This window comes from Amphiura filiformis, chromosome 10, assembly GCF_039555335.1.
Source record: "Amphiura filiformis chromosome 10, Afil_fr2py, whole genome shotgun sequence".
In the NCBI taxonomy this organism is placed as follows: Eukaryota; Metazoa; Echinodermata; class Ophiuroidea; order Amphilepidida; family Amphiuridae; genus Amphiura; species Amphiura filiformis.
The window spans coordinates 19,702,815-19,724,371 of record NC_092637.1 but is presented as its reverse complement, the minus strand read 5'-3'; the positions used below and the strand labels follow the sequence as shown (position 1 = coordinate 19,724,371).

The window sequence follows — 21,557 nt, the reverse complement described above, 5'->3', positions numbered from 1 at the left end:
AATGCTGTGAATTGGAATTGAAATTGGTTAGCAGTTAAATTCGATGCATTGTTGGAAATTTGTGAGTTTTGACAGTAATACTTTTAAATTTTAAGTTGTGTTTTTTTGTGAAAAAGGGTGTAAATTTTTTATAGAAAACTGTTCCAAAATAAATAAGGCTCAGATTGCATGAGAGAGCATCTAAACCCTGAGAGCTTCCAGATTTAAACTATAGAGAAGAATTGACTTGAAATTGCATCAAAATGATTTTACAAAATAAGAATTGAATTTGAATTGGATCGACACATGTTAACTACAAAGAGATTTGATTCTGAATTGAATTGAAATTCATTTTTCTGAACTGATCGAAATAACCAAAGTATCAGGCCCCAGTATAAGGCCTGAAATGTTCATTTCAACTCAAAGTAGTTTCACATCCGGGGTTTCACTTTAGTCTTTTTCAATAAAGTTCATTTGTTAGGGGCTGTGCAATAATTATCAGCCCCGGAGGGATGAGGGTGGAATCAGTGGCATAGCGTGGGTCGTTATTTATGCATATTGGGGGGCACCGACCATGAGTGGTGGTGGTGGTGGGGGGGGCACGGAATTTCGGTTAGTTTCCTATGGGATTTTCTAAATCGGGGGGGCATGTTCCCCCGTATCCCTATGACGCTACACCATTGGGGGGCGGGGGTACTATGCGTATAATCTGATGATTTATACTTAAAGTGTATGTAGGTGGGATGAAAAGCCGACGATCAATTGAAAATTTTGACCTTTCGTATTGAAGATATGGATTTTTTTTTCCCAAAACACCAAAAAAAATTAGGTCTTTTGGAGAAAAAAATCCATATCTTCAATATGAAGGTCAAAATTTTCAATTGACCGTCGGCTTTTCCTCCCTGCTACATACACTTTAAGAATATGTCATTAGATTTATATAATTTACTTCGAGGACTGTTATATATCAAAATTTGAAAAATATCAAATTTTTATAATTTGTCATAAAATTTGTATTATATTGTGATTTTCAAAAATGAAAATTATTTGATATCAGAAAGACATGCTTCGTATTCAGAATGCAATTCGATAGGTCTGAGGTGCTCTCATGTCCCACAAAAATACTGTCGAAACGCATAAACGCTCATTTTAGATCCCTTAAAATTGTCAAAAATGTTTAAAAAACGGCATGCCAAATAATGCTTCCCCCTCCCTCGGGTTATCAAAAATCGCTCGCCCCCCCTCCATCGGTCTGCCCAAATTGAAATCTTTGCCCCCCCCCTTGCACATCGTCATCATCATTGTCCCTATGTAGGCCTATAGTGACTATGGTGATCATCATCGCTGTTGTTCAATGTCATCTTGATCATCATCGTCACCATCATCATCATCATCATCATCGTCACCATCATCATCATCATCACCATCATTATCATCATCGTCACAATCATTATTATCATCATCATCATCATCATCATCATCATCATCATCATCACATCATCATCATCATCACATCATCATCATCATCATCATCATCATCATCATCACATGATCACCACGGCGGAAATCACCATCCATCAAACTACTGTTATTTCATCCCAGCAAATTGATTTCAATTCCAATCCAATTCAATTCATGCCCAAGCCAAATCATTTTCATTCCAAATAAATTCCAATGCATGCATTGAAATGAAAATTACCCAAAATTCATATTAAAACTGCATTGAATTTTAAACATTTATTTTAAACTATCAGGATTTTGTTATGTCATGTGTGGCTTGCCATACCGTTAATAATAGTGAAAGTCTGCCCTCTTTTGACGGGTTGATTTCTTAAATTAGCTTCCGGTGTGTCATGCAGGTGTCTCGTCAGAAATTGATGACATATTTACTCCACGAAATCAGGGGATTTTAAACTTATTACCAATATTCTCGAATTACCACGATTTTCAAGATTAGGTTGATCGATTACATGAGTAGTTGCCATCGAATTTGAGTGTTATTAGACTTGATTTAAGCCGTGAAGGTAGGTCAACAAATGTTCCAACAATGAACTGTCACTGACATCCAGTGATTCATGTAAGCTTAAAAGTTATTGTGTCGATGAATTCATTTCATCGCTGAACAAAAATGTCCAATGTGTTGATGTTTATAATCATTATCATGTCTGTATGCGAAGCACAGTGACCCACATTACTAGTGAGAAACATCCCACCATCATCGCGTTCTTTATCGATGGGTGACGTGTCTCTAAATTCGTGATCGTGCCGGCAAGTTTTTACATCCGTTTTTCCGTGGGCACTGAACGGATCTGCTACAGCATCGCTATAATTCACCAGCGAATGTTGTCGGTTTTTGTTCAAAATTTGACATGTACACCAAATACAGCCCCCGAAATGTTTACTTTTAGCGGACCTTAACTCCGATTCAACATTATCCACAGCACAGTGCACAGCAACATTAAAACCACTTCAATAAGCATCATATTTTAACCAATAAGCAACATGGCTTTCGCCAACACCACTCGTTTGAAAGCCAGTTACTCCTCACAGTCAACGACCTTGCTAAAGCCATTGATGACCAAATCCCTGTTGACATGGTCATCATGGACTTTAGCAAGGCCTTAGACATAGTACCACACATGAGATTATTACACAAACTTCAAAATTATGGTGTTACTGGAAGGACTCATACATGGGTGTCAAACTTTCTTATGAGGCGGAAACAGAGTTGTCATGTATGGCGATCATTCGCAGTGGGTGCCGGTTAGATCGGGCGTTCCCCAAGGCGCCATCCTCGGCCCGTTGTTGTTCTTAGTAAGCGTACATAAACGACTTCCCGAATAACAAATTAACATCTCGTCGGAGGTCCGTTTATTCGCCGACGACTGTGTAATGTATCGGCCCATCCACGACAACTCTGATGTTGAAACACTCAGGCAAGACCTGGATAAACTGGATGTCTGGCAAAATAACTGGCAGATGCAGTTTAATGTGCAGAAATGCTTCACTTTAAAAATAACTCATTCTATTAAAAAAACAGACCACCAATAGCAATTCAATATTGGTCAAAATATTTTTCAAGAAACAGAGACTAAAATGGGATGTTCATGTAAATCACACCTTGCAAAAGCAAAAAGAGTGCTTGGAGTAGTTTGTAGAAATTTAAGTCCATGTACGACTTCTCTAAAAAGCTATAAGCTCTGGTGCGACCGCACCTTGAATACAGCTGTTGTGTATGGGATCCTACGACGAAAGAACTCATACAGAAGGTGGAATCAATCCAAGGGCGGATCCAGGACTGCTTACCCCCGGGGTGCTTTAAAAAGAAATCGTAAATGTAAAAAAATGTCGCGCGCTTGAAGCAGGGGGGTGTCTGAGGGGGGATGTGCCCCCCTCAGAAGTAAGAAACTTTTTCAAAATGAAGACCTAATTTAGGGCTGCTAAGAATACGCAATTGCGTTATTTGCGCCGCAATTTGCGTATTTTGGCTCCAATTGCGTTTTTTGACATTTTTGAAAAAATCAACAACAAAAATTGTTTTTTTTTTTTTGTTGTTTTTTGCGATTTTAATTTTTTTTCGGATTTGGAGAGTCCCTGCACCTAACATCAAGTGCTACCATCATTAAAAAAATTAAAAAAAAAAAAAAATTGGAAAAAAGATACAAAAAATTACAAGTTTGTATCCAAATGGGACCAATTTGTAACTTGTGTTCACTTCAAAATCTATCTAAGATATAGACTTGTGTACAAAACCAATGCATTTTTATATCTTTAATACACTATGCAGTGAACACAAGTTACAAATCGTCCCATTTGGATACAAACTTGTAATTTTTTGTATCTTTTTTCCAATTTTTTAAAATCAACCACAAATGATTGCAGTACTTCACTCTAGGTCAAGGGACTTAAATCCAAATCCGTAAAAAAACGCAATTTTTTTTTTTTTTTTTTTAATTTTTTAATTTTCTTAATTTTTTTTTTTTTTTTTTTCAAGTTTTTTTTAATGATGGTAGCACTTGATGTTAGGCCCAGGGACTCTCCAAATCCGCGAAAAAAAAAAATTAAAATCATAAAAAAAAAAAAAAAAAAAATTTTTTTTTTTTTTTTTTTAATTTTATGCTTTTGGCGGAAATCGCGGATTTTTTGCGTTTTTGGAAAATCGGGTGCGTTTTTGGCCTCCAAAATCGCGTTTTCTTAGCAGGCCTAACCTAATTGAAGCGATTTGGTGGATCATTTTGTCACTATTAGTGTGTAAAATTTTAGTTCAGAAGTAAGAAACTTTTGCAAAATGAAGACCTAATTGAATCGATTTGGTGGACCATTTTGTCACTATAAGTGTGTAAAATTTTAGTTTGAAAAAAAACCCGAAAATTTATGAAATGACGGCCCGTCCATGAAGCCTTTCGTGGACAAGTTTTCCCTATTATTGTCATCTAGTGACTTAGGTGACAAAATGTAATAGGCCCTGCATATCGGCGGGCCTGCAGTAATTTTCACAAGCTTTTGGTAAGTTACGAGGACCCGCCTTCAAGCAATGCCTAAAATAATTGCAAACCTATATTAGGCCTATAGGGCCTACTTCCGATGGACCCGACTGTGCGGTTTTTTAGGCATGGACCTATACTCAATTACGTGCAATTTAACCTTTTCTCTCCTCCTTTTCGCCCTTTTCTTTTTCTCCTTTTTTTATTTTTTTATCTCTTTTCCCCTTTCTCTTTTCTTCTCTCATTTCTTCTTTTTTGTGGGAGGAGGGCCCACTCCCCCTAAACCACGCCTTCTGTAGGCTAAAGTTAGGGGCCTAGGGTGTTGGAAGGGGGCAGCGTCCCCTTGCCTAGGGAAATTTTGCATTTCTGAACTCAATTCGTACGATTTGGTGCATACTTTTTCCTTCCTTTTCTTTCTTTCTTTCTCTCTTTCTTCCTTTCTTTCTTTTCTCTCTCTCTCTCTCTCTCTCTCATTTTTTTTGGCAATTCATACCCCGGGGTGCTGCAGCCACATAAGCACCCCCCCTGGATCCGCGCTTGAATCAATCCAACGTAAAGCAGCAAGATTCGCTTGTCGAGATTAGGCCCTTCGCACTTGACTATTAGTTTCCTGTTAAAGATTTTGAAAATTATTAATTATCTTTTATTTTCTTTATTTAGGTTGAACTATTACAAGCAACTATTGACTTGTTTTGACTAGAGCGGGCATTTAATTATTTCATAACAATATTTGATTTTATAAATAAGTGAAGGTGGAGTTGTACGCTTTGTTTTCATCATTATTGTTGATATTATATAAGTCAGAAAATGGCAAGTATAAGTGGTTGAAAGTTATTTTAAAAGAGAAAATTAAAAATAAAAATAAATTAATTATTTTGAGATTTTCAATTTTGGACGCGGGCGGTAAACAGGAAACTAATAATCAAGTGCGAAGGGCCTTATGGAAGAACAAGTAGCGTTACGGAGATGTTGAAAACACTATAATGGGACACTCTCCAAATGCGTCGGCAGGCAACAAGGTTCAGGTTGACTATGCTACACAAGGTCAACACAGGCCAGGTTGCCATTCCGGCGCAAAAGTTTCTCACACCGGTCGTCCGCCCCACTCGTCATAACAACAACCAAGCCTACTTAGGGGGTACTACACCCCTGCCCAATTTTGTGCCTATTTTTGCATTTTTCTCAAAAATTATAGCCCATTGGTGACAAGTAAGATGTGTATATTATAGGGGCAAGGAGCCAAGGACTACAACTACTGCACTGGAAATTTTATTTCAGCACAGACAACAGTTGTGGAGTTACAGTCAAAAATGAGGGAAAACCAATATTTGATCAATAAATCAATAAATAAGCCTTGAGTTGCTGAATTTGCAGTGCAGTAAGTTGTAGTCCTTGCCCCTATAATATACATATCTTACTTGTCACCAATGCGCTATAATTTTTGAGAAAAATGCAAAAATAGGCACAAAATTGGCCAGGGTGTAGTACCCCCTTATTAAGAGCAAAGAAAAACTGCTATAAAAGACTTGTTTTTTCCAAGAACAATCCATGAATGGAATGTACTACCTGAACAATTAGTAAACATCCCATTCAAGACCCAAGTAACAGATCATCTAAGAAAAGAACAACAAGAATAAGCAACCTGCACGCCCTCACAACCCTTCGCGTTTGACTTCAACCTTGGAAGCATTGCGAAGTATCTGTCAAAGTAACATTTTGGTGATAGTTAAAAATGCGATCCCCAACCCTTTGCTTACCTTTGGATGAATTTGTAGAAGTCGCTGTATCGAAAAATACCTGGTACAAACATAGAAATGGCCACATTGCTTCAGTCCTGTTAATGAATATTCCGTACTCCAATTTTCCAACGTTAACATGGACGTCACGTTGTATTTTATGATAGTCTCCTTCACAGCCAGTTTGTGTCGGTCTGACATTCGTCGATCTTATTTACAAACACATGATAGCCACATACAGTCTAGCCCGAGACTAATTTTATGAATGAACTAATTTCATCAATTCATGCAGGGCTGTCAACTCTCACGCATTGGCTGTGAGTCTCACGCATTGGGTCACTTTCTCACGGTCTCACGCCAAGGTAGTATAATCTCACGCCTACAAATGTAGGTAGTAAATCTCACGCAAAAAGCTGGAAAATGAGTAAAATGTCACGCATCTTGTTGCTCCTACCCCCCCCCACCCCGCTTTTCACATTCACGAGCGCTATGGCTCAAATAATCATGGTACAAAATGAACATTGGAGTCGGCAAATCCCGGTACGCCTCTGTCTCACGCCAAGCAATTCCAAAAAGTTGACAGCCCTGATTCATGACCCTTTTCAACAGTCATACGCATGCGTGATGGAGTTCTTAGACCCGCCATTTTGCCATGTGCGTTCTACTTGCTAGATAGGCCTATATAGCGGGTGAGAAAAATTACTTTTTGTTGACGTTTATCAAACCAAATTTTCAATAATGGGACATACAGGATTTCAATTTTGGTTACTTGTTGTTTTGAGGAATAACAAAGCTTTTTCGGGAAGTTTTGAATTTATTTCAACTAGTGGTGTAGGATCACAAGCCAAGGTGATGAGTGAATTTGTGATGATGTTTTCTTGTTTCAACGATAGTAGGATACGAGACGTAGGCTAAAAAGATCATAAGCATGCACGGTGGTGTTCTTGGATTCTTGAATTCGCTGGTATCGTTTCAAACTGTCTTGGCACGCGTAGATGTCGGTGGGGATTGCAACATTTAATAACATGAAGTGTCGGCCCACTCAAATTACTCAATGGACCGCCCGAGTGAAACACACAAGTAGAATATATCAACGGGGATCAAAATAGAAGAGTTACACGTACCTAAGAACTTAAGAAGTCGTATGGATAATGCTGCTTCAGTTTTCTGACTTTATATAATTTCATTGAAAATCCGATAAAACAAGAGACTGCTAATCTGTGCCCGCCGGTCATGCCGGTAGTGCTCTGCAGCACTTAGACATAATGTATGTTATACTAGCTGGTTTATGATCTCTAATGACAATAAATAAAGCAGCGACTAAACAGGTCACATGATTGCATAGTCTTCATTCACTCCATCTGCCTGTTTGTGTGGAGGGAGCGGAACCAAACTGGCTGTGGAGGAAACTACTATGGCCCATCTGTGGGAAAATCTCACATGTCCTTATTTGGACATAAAATGGCCATTTTAAGAAAACAACAAACCAATTTTTATGCAACTTTCAAAAATGGAATTCTAGACATCAAAAATACATACCGGTATTATATCGTTCATTAATATATTCAAAATCATTAATTGGTTAAACGAGTATCATGTGACCAAAAATAGTCTTTTGCAAAGCAGTCAAAAAGCCGATGATGAGGGAATGGAGTACTATTCAAAGTACTATTTCCCTGGGATATAGTTTTCCTTATTCCTCTGAGTGCGTATGACCTAATTGCCACGTCGCAGTTACTAGTGGTTGGTGCAACTTGCCACGTATGCAGGATTTTAGTACCTGTTCCGGGGTGTTAATGTGCAGCAATTCATGTTGTCTTGCAGCTAAAATATGGCGGTTTCATGGCATAATCTGAGTTCGGGATCAGCATCTTAATATAGGATAAAACAAATATTTACTGCTCTATATTCGGGATCAGACCCCCCCCCCCTGTCTAAATATTTGTTTTGGCTGGCACCAACTCATTTTTTGGCCGCTTTGGATGAAAAAGATGTCAAAATGCTCAGGAGATCATACCGCATGAAATAAGCTGGTTCCTTAAGAAATTTGAAACATCGCAATTCTTTAACCCACCACTATTATAAGAAAAAAAAATTATCAACAAGTCACTTGTAAAGAATCATTGTTTTTAATTTGTGTTTATGTGCTTAGAAGCTTCATTTTGTAGTGTATTTTGCACTTTATAAATTTCTTGTATTATTATTATTGTTTATTGAATTTTTGTATTCTTTACATTACAGATTGTGTCAATGCAATGGGCTATTTATTCTCCAAAATCTGGAGCCTTTTCAACAATGAGGGTGAGTGCAGGGGTAGTGTTAACCCCTGATCGGGGGTGAATGACCTCCTAAATTTAAAAAATATTAATTTTTCACCCTCCATATATTGGGAATGTGCAAGCTCGGGGGTGAACTCTGACCCTCTACTTTTGGACCTTACTCTTACCCCTGACTACACTGCAAAATATTTTTCACCCCCGAGATTTAATTTTCACCCCATGTATTTGGATTTTCTGCAAGCTCGGGAGTGAAAAACAACCCCCGACTTTCGGGCCTTAATGCTATCCCTGGTGTACAAAATGTACGAGGTTATTTGAAATAAAAAAGCACTTTTGGGAAGGAAAAATGAATTAGCCTACTCCATAAATGTGGCCGTCCACGACAAACCCAGTGTAAAGTTGCCAGTGCTTATTCCGAGATACATGTATGGAAGTTATAAAAATCAAATATATAGCACTTATTTCCAAAACAGTTAGTTATTTTATGACAAGCTTGTTTAATGGAGATTTCAGCTGTTTAAGGGGGTACTACACCCCTCGATAAATTTGTGCCTATTTTTGCATTTTTCTCACAAACTAATAACACAGTGGTAACAAAAGTTATGTATATTATAGGGGCAAGGAATCCAGTTACTACACTGGAATTTCAATGACCCAAGACAAGCGGTTTGTTATTTATGATAAGAAATAAGGTACCGCTAGGATGTACCTCGTTTCCTATCATAAACCGCTTGACTTGAGTCACTGAAATTTCAGTGTAGTAATTGGATTCCTTGCCCCAATAATATACATAACTTTTATTACCAGTGTGTTATTATTTTTTGAGAAAAATGCAAATATAGTCACAAATTTACCACAGGGGTGTAGTACCCCCTTAATAACCCAAGATACTCAAAACTGTGACTTTACACTGGATTTGTCATGGATGGTCACAAATAGGTCCCTTTTTTTTTTCTTTTCTTTTTTAAATTTCAAATACAATTTCAAATACCACCAACTTGCCAATTATTCCAGTGTCCATAGGTACTGAAGTGATATGCTCTCAGCTTGGAGTAAATGAGCAATTCCAAGCCATCATTCCACAACGCAAAGTTTGCATATTAATTTAGTGCAGCAGCTAAACATGTCGGTGAATTGCATAATGGAAACTATTTTTTATAATGATTAAGGTGGGAGAAACTTTTCCAAACCACCATAATTTCCTAATTTACCTATGTATGCAAACTTTGCGTTGTGGAATGATGTGCTTGGAATTGCCCAAATATGTTCATATTTGTTGATTTATTTAATCGATTACCTTTTGATGTTTTATTCTGTTTCAGAACACAAAGTAATAATTGTTGGCTTAGATAATGCAGGCAAAACAACGATACTCTACCAAATGTAAGTAGAATGCTGGAAAAAAGTCTATCTAGGCTTTATCGACAGGAATTCACAATAACACAATAATATTTACTACTAGATTTCGCGGTTCTCGGGTTGGGTGGTTCTTGTGACTATCTCTAATTACCCAACACCCGTTACCCATATAGGCCTACTTGTCCTGACCTTTTAAACTACTATCATATACGTCTCTCAATGATCAAGACCCAATTTGACACAATAATCAACTTAGTAGTTTTGTAGCTGTGATGCTTACTTGGCTGTAATCAGACTAATCTGGAAACCCATCGTTCGCCTCTTCTCCTGCTACCACATATGAGGGCCCCCCAAATACCCCGAAATTAGTATCTGGATGTAGGCTGTTACAAAACATGATAAAGTAATAAAATCAATCGGGATAAATGTGAACGCAATTAGGCTGATATAACGGGTTATAGGTTAGGGTTTAACTACGGAAAAAATATTGCACCCCGGAAATAGTCATGTTCTGCTACTAATAGGCCTCTGCACGTGTGCCGTTTTGAAATATGTGTTGAAAATAGGCCTATTGATCCGATGAGATGCACCTGCACGATTAACCACATTGTAATGCTTTCCGATGCTCGCAGACTGCGCCGTCGGTACTCCAAGACTACGCGATAGCGCATCACAGCAAGACGCTGATACGCACCATGAAAGCACGCGTTAGCGAAGCCCAGCGTTAGCGATAAGCCCAGCATGGACAGAGGGACGGACGGACGGACACGCCATGATTAGTATTATGATTTGTATTTTCTATAAACAAGTTCTGTGCTGGTACATGCATGTGTGTTCAAATTCATGGAAAAGCCTCTAGGTCATCACATGTGCTAATTCAATAACAATTCACTACATGTATACAATGTACTATCTTGTACTATCAGTGTATTATCTTGATGTGCTATTTTGATAAAGCCTGATTAGTACACACAATGTACACTGCAAGATACATGTCTATAATTTACATATTGTTACTTGGTGAAGTGAACGAACTGGGTATATTAACTTGGAGTCAATATATGATAAGATATGGACATTAGTTTTATTATGTGATAGGGTACACTTTACTGTGTAACCACTCGGGTATAAGCCTACCTTTGGCTATAAGCTCACCCCTATTTTTCAAACCATTCTGGGAACAAGGGTGCACTTGGGTATAAGACCAGTAGTAATTTTGGCTAAGTTCTTAAATCATATCAATGCTTTTCTTTCACATTTAAGAACAAAGAAAAAAATATCAGTTAAAAATTAACATTCCATTCTTATAGTTAAAAAAATTGATATAGATAATAGAAATTACTGGTACATCAGGCATATATACAAATTGGGAAGATTGTACTAATTTTTAAATTCAACTACTAGCCCCTCCCCAGTTATAAGCCCACCCCCATTTTTGAAGTGAAATTGCCCATCTAGGGGGTTGGGCTTATACCCGAGAAGTTCCTCGGGTACCCTGACTGAGCTCAATTAGCTACTCTGGGGCTGATCAAAAATGAAAATTTATTATTTCAGTCATATTGACCCCCACAAAAATGTCACCCATTGAGCACCAAATTTTACTTCAGGTATGTTTTGCATGGGTCCCAGATGAACTCCTATGATTCCAGCTTGGTGCAAAGCTCCTTCTTGGTCAAGCAAGACCATACATAACACTAACATATATAGGAGTTGCTGATTTGGAAAAAAAAATGGAAGTAGGCTTACAATAGAGGCAGTCAGCATGACATCATATGCCGCCATCTTGTGGGTACACGCTGCGATGGTAGTTTGATCTCCATGCGTGATAACAGCTGTGTGGCAAGCTGCGCCCTACACGTAGTGTCCGACGCATGAATACGCGTATCATTTGTACCTCTGTACCCACAAGATGGCGAAAGGCTGATGGCCTTTATAATAGTGATACAAAAACGTGAATTCTAAAATATATCCTTCTTGTACTTTTTTACCCAGTCTTATGAATGAAGTAGTGCACACATCACCAACCATAGGAAGTAATGTTGAAGAAGTGCGGTGGAAAAACATACACTTTTTAATGTGGGACATAGGAGGGCAGGAATCATTACGATCTGCATGGAATACATACTATGGTGGTACAGAAGTAAGTTGGTGTGAAATCTCTGAAGGGACTTGCAAATCAAGTATTATCTCGGAGTTTTGGAATTAAATCAAATACTGGAACTTACTTTTTGTAACTATTGCGACGTTGCATCTGGAACCACTAGACTTCATCAGGCAACTGACCCGCTGGGCTGGTTACGTGATAGATGGCTAGGTATCGTCCCAATGGCCCGGTCCCATGCATGAGATAAGTTAAAGCGGAGTCACCCTTTCTTGTTCAGTGATGGTTGCTCAATGCGCTCCCAAACGGTTTCTTTTATGCCTCTCCTATGCCATTGTTCCTCTTGATCCAGATTAACGACTTCCTCGTTTTTAATTGAGTGTCCAGTATCCTTGAATAAATAAATATGTTTATAAATGGAGGTAACCAGCAGAGTTTTGTGCTTCGTTGGTGCTTGGTGTCCGCTTTAACTTATCTAACCTTCTATCATGTGACCAGCCCAGCGGGTCATTTGCCTGATGAAGTCTGGTGATTCCAGACGCAAAAGTTGCAAAAAGTAAGTTCCAGTAGTTGATTTAATTCCAAAACTCTGTTTGAAACTACTGGATGACTAAGAACATTCACTCATTTGTCATGTATTATACCATTTTCACCCTGATGTAGCAATAACGTCAGTGGGCATTTCAGTAGACATAGCTTCAAAGCACTAGTGTTCACTCAAAGTGCTGGCATACACACACAAAGCGCATAAAGGTGCCGCGTACAATGTAGGTGCGCACACAAAAAAGCTGCCTCAACGCACTGACTTCACTACCATATCAGGGTGACAAATGATATAAACTGCTCAAATAAAGAAAGTCCGCAGTCATGTAACCCGTCCTACACCAAAACCTGATCTTGTTATGAAAATTTGATTGATACGGTTGTGTGCAGAATCTTGCTAGCTCTAATTTGATACCAAACACTCAAAAGTGACAAAGACTGATACCAGTTTATGGCATTTGGTGCATTTTCAAAAGTTGCAAATCAAAACGATAACGCGGTCGAAATTGCTTAGCGTGGCAATGTGGTCAAGCTTGCTTGCCCACGATGAACCCATGTCGACTATCCCAAGTGCGCGCTTTATTCAATTGTTAATTTAAAACGCAAGGATTGCTACAGTGCTTTACTGATGAATACTGGGGCACGATGTGATCGATATGACCTAGCGGTTGTTTCGGTCTATGTCAATGGGCGCGCTGTGCCATTCACCTCTACAGCTCCGCGTGGTCCATTTTTAATTTGCAACTTTTGAAAATGCACCAAATGTCATATACTGGTCTCAGTCTCTCTGAATTTAGAGTTTTTGGTGGCAAATTTGGTATCAAGTTGGAGCTAACAAGATTCTGCACACGACTTTATCAATTAAATGTTCATAACACGATCAGGTTTTGGTGTAGGACGGTTACATGACTGCGGACTTTCTTTATTTGAGCAGTTTAGTTCAATTTTGTTGTGCAAGTGGAAGAACATGTTTGTGCATAAGCAAGCAATAGCTCCATTTTAAATCCACACTACCCCCGTGAAAGATTTGGAAATATGTTCCACATGAGTGTGAATTTCAAATGGAATTAACACATTAGGCAGCTCTGTTAACAACTCATCCTCCCTCTGTGGAAGATTCAAGTTGAATCTCTCTCAGGGGGTGTATAATGAAGCTGCCTAATGTACATTAATTCCATTTGAAATTCATACTCCCCCTGTAGAAGATATTTCCAAAATCTTTCACAGGGGTAGTGTGGATTTTAAAAGGAATACCCTATTGTGTTAATGAACCCAACTTCATAAATCAATGAAATTCAAATTAAGGGGGTACTACACCCCTGCACAATTTTGTGCCTATTTTTGCATTTTCTCAAAAATTAAAGCGCATTGATGACAACTAAGATATGTATATTATAAGGGCAAGGACTACAACTACTGCACTGAAAATTTTATTTCAGCACAGACAACAGTTGTGGAGTTACAGTCAAAAATGAGGGAAAACCACTATTTGATCAATAAATCAATAACTACTTGCCTTGAGTTGCTAAATTTTCAGTGCAGTATAGTTGTAGTCCTTGCCCCTATAATATATATATTTTACTTGTCACCAATGCGCTGTAATTTTTGAGAAAAATGCAAAAATAGGCACAAAATTGGCCAGGGGTGTAGTACCCCCTTAAGTCCAAGTAAAATGTTACAAAGTAACAACTTCTTGGAATGATCACCAAGTTTAGACCTTTTCAAATTGAATCATTCCGATTAATTTCGAACCATGAAATAATTTTACAGTAGTTTTTGATAACCAAACAACTAATCAGAGATTTTAAAAGCAGGAGGAAATGAGAGATCCTGGAGAAAACCTGCGAGAGCGAAGATGGATCTGGATAAACCAAGTGCATGTACAGTCCTTGGGAATGGCCGGGGCTTGATCCCAGAACTCAGTGCTTGGCCAACGTGCTACCCCAGATTAAATGTTAAATTTCAACAACAAAAATGATGTGTAAAGCTAGCATGAAGTAGAGATAAATAGTTAAGTAAGATTCCAAGTGTCATGAAATAGGGCTCCAACAAATATGCAATAAATTTGTAGCTCTGGTATAGAGCCTCTGCCACTACCCAAAATACACAAGCAAATATGTGACCATCCAGCACAACTGAGCCCTGAAGTCGCCAATCATCATTTTTGAGATATTCAACCAAAATATTCTGCTTGAAATTAGCTTTAAAATGATGTATATCATGTCTATAGTACTTGACATTTAAGTAGTGAAAATCAATAAAACAGTCAATAAATCCTTTGTTTCCTATTGTTTATTGTTAAGTTCGATGGAGCATATCTCAATAGTGGCACTAGCGACATCCGGGCTCAGTTGTGGAGGATGGTCACATATGAGGTCTGCTACTATATCCACAAGCAATCTGAGTAACTGGGCACTGCATACTTGGATGTCAGCGTATTTTGTCGGAATCCTAACATAAAACGTATTTCAAAATATTTTTGTTGAGTAATGATCACATGCACGAATTCTAAGAGAACTTGTATCTTTTTGTTTATTTTGCAGTTTGTAATTTTAGTAATAGATAGTACAGACAGAGAAAGACTACACATTAGTAAAGCAGAGCTCTATCATATGTTAGCCAATGAAGTAAGTCAAATGTTTCCCTTTTTTAGCGTTCAAACAGAAACATGTCCATCCCAATGAAAATCCCTGAAACTACACTTGGTAGAAGAGAAGAAAGGCACTTGTTTACATTTTGAGAGTGTACACATCGTAAACACGGATTAGGTAATTCAATTGCGTCAAAATCATAACAACAGACTGGTAATCTGACTGGCCGATTACACATCAAAAATTTGGTCGTTGCAGCACAGCGCTCATGAAGGGAACACAAAAGCTCTGTGTATGTCGCTCACTATCAAGGCGCTCACATCGATCAGAATGAGAGAGTGCCGTTCTTTTCTGAAAGCCAGTTTAAATATTAAGGTCTTGAGAATTATTTTATCTGGTTAAGAATCAATTTATATCAGATTGCATTTATTGCATGGTCAAGTTGAACAGAGTTGAACCAAGTGTTCTTAGTATTTGGCCCCCATTGAATGATAAATCAGTTGCTACGAGCGCTTACCTGGAAACTAGGAGGTTCCAGATTTGAAATGCAGTTGGTGACCTGTTGGACAGTGGAACTGACTCAGATATGGAAACTTACTTCAGAGGTTTCAGGTTCAAAAACCACTCAAGGAAATACAGTACTGTTTAAATTGATATGACCTGACTGAGATTAGAAAACTTTACTTAGGAAAGCCTAGAAATTCAGAGGTTCCAAATTTGAATGCTAGGGTGGGAAATGCCATTCGCCTATTGCACATGAGAAGAGCCTGGATCTGGTAGCATACATGAATGGGAATTGAACCAGTCATATAGCATTGTGTAAAGTGCTGTAATTCTTCCTTTCATGTCTGTGGCCAGTTCAAGGCTCTCCTTACATATGGAGGAATGGTTCAATGGGCAAATTGCTGTTTTAATTGATATGACATAGCCAAATTGAAAATTGGGAAATTTTATTTTCCCTGTCAAGTTGCTCATAGAATGGAAAAATTCTTTGACCAGGAATTGAACAAAGAGGTTCTATTCTAGTACCCTTGACAGATCAGTTTGTAAGAGCATGTGACTATAGAAACCTAGAAGTCCTGGATACAAATTCTGGTCAAAGAAATGTCACAGATGCTGCTGTTAACATTGATATCTCTTGTATCTTTCTTCAGGAATTAAAACATGCCGGGGTGCTATTATTTGCAAATAAACAAGACATTAAAGGATCGATGTCATCTGCTGAAATCTCACAACAGCTTAATTTAACATCAATTAAGGACCATGAGTGGCATATACAAGCATGTTGTGCACTCACTGGGGAGGGGTAAGTAGTTGCCACTTGCTTTTATGAAATGAGCATTAAGTTGGGATGTTTTGAGACGTTCCAAGTGTTGAGTTGCTGTTCTTTGTTTAAATGTCCCCATTCACAAGGACATACCACTGCCAATATACCGTAAAACCTTGTCTACAAGCATATAAAGTGTTTTTGATGAAAGTTAAATTAAGGGGGTACAACACCCCTGGCCAATTTTGTGCCTATTTTTGCATTTTTCTCAAAAATTGAAGCGCATTGGTGACAAGTAAGATATGTATATTATAGGGGCAAGGACTACAACCACTGCACTGAAAATTCAGCAACTCAAGGCAAGTAGTTATTGATTTATTGATCAAATATTGGTTTTCCCTCATTTTTGACTGTAACTCCACAACTGTTGTCTGTGTTGAAATAAAATTTCCAGTGCAGTTGTTGTAGTCCTTGCCCCTATAATATACCTGTCTTACTTGTCACCCGCTATAATTTTTGACGAAAATGCAAAATCAGGCACAAAATTGAGCAGGGTGTAGTACCCCCTTCATACGAAACAGCCATAAATTGCCAATACCATTGATTGGTGTTACAACAGGACTTGTTTGTAAATGCATGCATCGGAAATTTAGTTATTCAAACTCCATAATATTATACTTTTGTCAATGGATGACGTATGGATTAATTTAGCTTTCACCAAAAGTACTCTATATGCTTGTAGACAAGGTTTTACGGTATGTGTCTTCAAACATCAAACAGCAATTTATCAGTTGGAATGTCTCGAAACTCCCAAAGTGCGACTTTACGCTCATTTTGTGGGAGCAGGTCACATTTGGTTGTTATTTCTTATACCAACACTAAACTGATTTTGATTTGAAAAAATTAAAAACATTTTCAAGTATGTTTGCAAAAAATCATCAAAATTTTGCCAAATTTTCAAGCTTTCAGTGATATTTTAAAGTCATTTTAGCCTCCAAAAGAGAGAAAAATAACCTGATGGGCTGACCCTACCCATAAAACAGGGGTTTTTTGGTCGCCTTACAGTGTGTTATTTTACGTTAGAAGTCGAAGCTAATCTTGTCTTTCATAAGAGGTGTATGGATTTCAACTGGCATAGCCCAATGCAATTTTCAAGCAGTTTTATGTCATCTTTGATTATTTTGTGTGACAGGTTATATGCTGGTTTGGAATGGATTGCCAACACACTCAAGAGGTGACCTAAGTGGCTTGTTTAATCTTTGTACTTCCATTATTTTGTGTGACAGGTTATATGCTGGTTTGGAATGGATTGCCAACACACTCAAGAGGTGACCTAAGTGGCCTGTTTAATCGTTGTACTTTCATTATTTTGTGTGACAGGTTATATGCTGGTTTGGAATGGATTGCCAACACACTCAAGAGGTGACCTAAGTGGCCTGTTTAATCGTTGTACTTTCATTATTTTGTGTGACAGGGTATATGCTGGTTTGGAATGGATTGCCAACACACTCAAGAGGTGACCTAAGTGGCTTGTTTAATCTTTGTACTTTCATTATTTTGTGTGACAGGTTATATGCTGGTTTGGAATGGATTGCCAACACACTCAAGAGGTGACCTAAGTGGCCTGTTTAATCTTTGTACTTTCATTATTTTGTGTGACATGTTATATGCTGGTTTGGAATGGATTGCCAACACACTCAAGAGGTGACTTAAGTGGCTTGTTTAATCTTTGTACTTTCATTATTTTGTGTGACAGGTTATATGCTGGTTTGGAATGGATTGCCAACACACTCAAGAGGTGACCTAAGTGGCCTGTTTAATCTTTGTACTTTCATTATTTTGTGTGACAGGTTATATGCTGGTTTGGAATGGATTGCCAACACACTCAAGAGGTGACCTAAGTGGCCTGTTTAATCTTTGTACTTTCATTATTTTGTGTGACATGTTATATGCTGGTTTGGAATGGATTGCCAACACACTCAAGAGGTGACTTAAGTGGCTTGTTTAATCTTTGTACTTTCATTATTTTGTGTGAAAGGTTATATGCTGGTTTGGAATGGATTGCCAACACACTCAAGAGGTGACCTAAGTGGCCTGTTTAATCTTTGTACTTTCATTATTTTGTGTGACAGGTTATATGCTGGTTTGGAATGGATTGCCAACACACTCAAGAGGTGACCTAAGTGGCCTGTTTAATCTTTGTACTTTCATTATTTTGTGTGACAGGTTATATGCTGGTTTGGAATGGATTGCCAACACACTCAAGAGGTGACCTAAGTGGCCTGTTTAATCTTTGTACTTTCATTATTTTGTGTGACAGGTTATATGCTGGTTTGGAATGGATTGCCAACACACTCAAGAGGTGACCTAAGTGGCCTGTTTAATCTTTGTACTTTCATTATTTTGTGTGACAGGTTATATGCTGGTTTGGAATGGATTGCCAACACACTCAAGAGGTGACCTAAGTGGCTTGTTTAATCTTTGTACTATATAGGTGTAGGTAAGTTGACCTGCCTGAAATATGGCTTCAAACAAATCCAAGCATTTTGACTCGCAAGAGAACCGACTCTGCTATGTTTGCATGTCGCTCATGGAGGCTAAATAGTGTAGATAAATTTTCATTTGAAGTACCTGTTTCTTTACATTTTGCGAGTAGTGTATTGTGCGTATGATGCACACAAGTGCCATTAAAACCTTAAATGCCCAAGTGTAAAGGCATGAATTATTGTCAACTGCTGAGTTGATGTTCTTTGTTTGCCATACACCTGTATAAAGGTCCGTTCATACTATGCCACAATTGCTTCGCGGTGTGGTGCCGCCCTGTATCGTACTGCGATGATAGCATTGCAAGTTATATGTAACTATTGTTGGAATCTTGAACCTTTTCTGTTGATTGGTTGACCGACTGATGGATGTTCTGTCAATGGACAGTTCTGATGGACTGTCAATAAGGTATTGCTGATCGAGATTGATGGCAAATGTGATGCATGTTGGGAATGAAAAGGGCTCAGAAGTTATAGAATTCGTAATATACCTCATATAGATTTCTGTCATCTGATTGGTTGAAAGTGCAGCCATTGAATTAACTATGCCCTAAAAATGAACTATGGACCGGTCATGGAAATGAACTATGGACCGGTCACATGCGTCCCGTTCAAACTGCGCAATCGCGTAATCCGCATATCCATGCGGTATATAAAACAAATATTGACTGCTTTTATTCGGAACATGGGTTAAGATTATAGGCCCTGAGATCACCGCGGGCCTATAATCTTAACCATGTCCCTCATAGCAGTCAATATTTGTATATTATTTGTTATTTGTTATAGAAAAGTTATAGAGATTGTGAATTTGAGCCCTTTTCCTTCCCAGCTTGCATCACTTTTGCATCACGATCGCTATCAGCAATATACCTTATTGATCAATCAAACGATTGATTGCCTTATTGATTAACTAAATGGCTTTAAATAATCTTTGTATTTTGTTTTATTTCTTACAGATGTTTTATGATGTGACCTTTTTACAGTAAATAATTCAGTCTGGGTTTTCCAGACACAAAGAGAAGCGAACACAAAGTACATGGTACAATTAGAGGTATGTTCATCAGTGGGTCGAGCAAGGCTACCATTTGTCATGATAAAGCAGTAGTGTGTCAGTTGTGTAACCCTTTTAAGGGAAAGTCGGCATGTATCCATCAAGAGTCGTTCATCGCCTACCAATTCCCCGTGTCACTGGGTTATGCGTGTGAGAAACATCTGAAAAACATTGAGTTCTAAAAGCGACAGGACGCAAGACAATATATGAACGTGACCTTTGTTGCAGACTAGCGTGACTTCAGATGAGCGGTTGTGTGTTTACGTGCTGTTCTGACAAGAGTGCATGCTGTACGTTCTAAAAAATGTATCAAATGTTCAAAAAATATGTATCAAATCTCATGCAGATGTAAGTTTAACAGTTAAGAGGGCCATTCTGCATAGAATCAGGTTTCCATCCCAAATTATTTTAGGGAAAAAGTTTGACACAAAAATCGCATGCGAGTCTGTTGGTTGACTGATGGCGCCAGTCTATCCAGCCAGAGTATGAACAACAGCTATCAAAGATGAGGAATGTAGATTGGACTATTCAGTTGAAATCCATACACCCCTATGCAAGACAAGACCTTAATGTTCCACACAGGGGGTGTAGATTGCAAATGGAGTCACCCATTCAGCTGACCTTAATCTTTCAGTTTTCACACAGGGAATGTGAATTTCAGATGTTGTAACCTGAATATGGGTGACTCCATTTGAAATCTATACTCCCTGTGTGGAAGAATAAGGTCATGTCTGAGGGGGTGTATGGATTTCAACTGGAATAGCCCAATGGGGATTTACACTCTCTGCATGTGTGATGCGATCAAGCAAAATCAGTCAGAACTCGGATATCAAAGATGAGGAATGCAGATTGGATTATTCCAGTTGAAATCCATACACCCTCTATGCAAGACAAGACCTTAATGTTCCACACAGGGGGCGTAGATTGCAAATGGAATCACCCATTCAGCTGACCTTAATCTTCCACACAGGGAGCATGGATTCAAATTGGGTTACCTGAATATGGGTTACTCCATTTGATATCTATACCCCCTGTGTGGAAGATTAAGGTCATGTCTGAGGGGGTGTATGGGCTTCAACTGGAACAGCCCAATGGAGATTTTTACTTTCCGCACATATTGGATTCAATGTTAAAGTGATTGAGCTGATTGTACTGTTGTAATGCATAATGGTTAAATATGGCGTTGAAGCTGAGCCGACAAATACAAGATGATATGAAAAGTTTTTGATGTCGTAACATATAGCCTATATGACATGCGTAAATGTGGACTATGGCATTCAAAAGAAATATCAATTCGCTGACGTAGTGCACGTTAGTGTCCATTGGTTGCTGGTTCAAGCCTAGGTTCATACACCTGTTCCGAATTTTGATACCATAGGCTTTGTGTTGTGATTATTTCGAACAGCAGTTCGTATCAAAGAAAGCGTGAGCCAGTTGACCTAGCAACGGTCATCTTCTAACGTGCACTACACCAGCGAATTGCAGGAGTTACTTATGTCAGATTAAATCTTTTCCTAGAGAAGTCCTAGGGAAAGATTAAATCCTACTCCTGTTTACCTACCTAGAGTACCAAGTTAGTAGTTCCAAATGGCAGGACTTAAATTGTTGTCTACTGCAAAGCAGG

General features: G+C 38.4%; 1 protein-coding gene across 3 annotated transcripts; it reads left to right on the top strand.

Moving 5' to 3' along the window:
* Positions 1-1,828: 1,828 nt before the first annotated feature.
* LOC140162620 (ADP-ribosylation factor-like protein 5B) lies at positions 1,829-20,457 on the top strand. Of its 3 annotated transcripts, XM_072185887.1 has the most exons (8): positions 1,829-2,003; positions 8,441-8,500; positions 9,801-9,861; positions 11,830-11,977; positions 15,025-15,108; positions 16,227-16,378; positions 18,754-18,839; positions 19,839-20,457. In XM_072185887.1, the coding sequence occupies exons 2-7, from the start codon at positions 8,455-8,457 to the stop codon at positions 18,797-18,799; spliced, it is 537 nt and encodes a 178-aa protein (XP_072041988.1). In that variant the 5' UTR covers positions 1,829-2,003; positions 8,441-8,454; the 3' UTR covers positions 18,800-18,839; positions 19,839-20,457. The 3 variants fall into 3 exon arrangements, with proteins under 3 accessions (XP_072041988.1, XP_072041990.1, XP_072041989.1); XM_072185889.1 differs by lacking the exons at positions 18,754-18,839; positions 19,839-20,457 and adding an exon at positions 17,626-17,690; XM_072185888.1 differs by lacking the exons at positions 18,754-18,839; positions 19,839-20,457 and adding an exon at positions 17,532-17,605.
* The last annotated feature ends 1,100 nt before the right edge of the window (positions 20,458-21,557 follow it).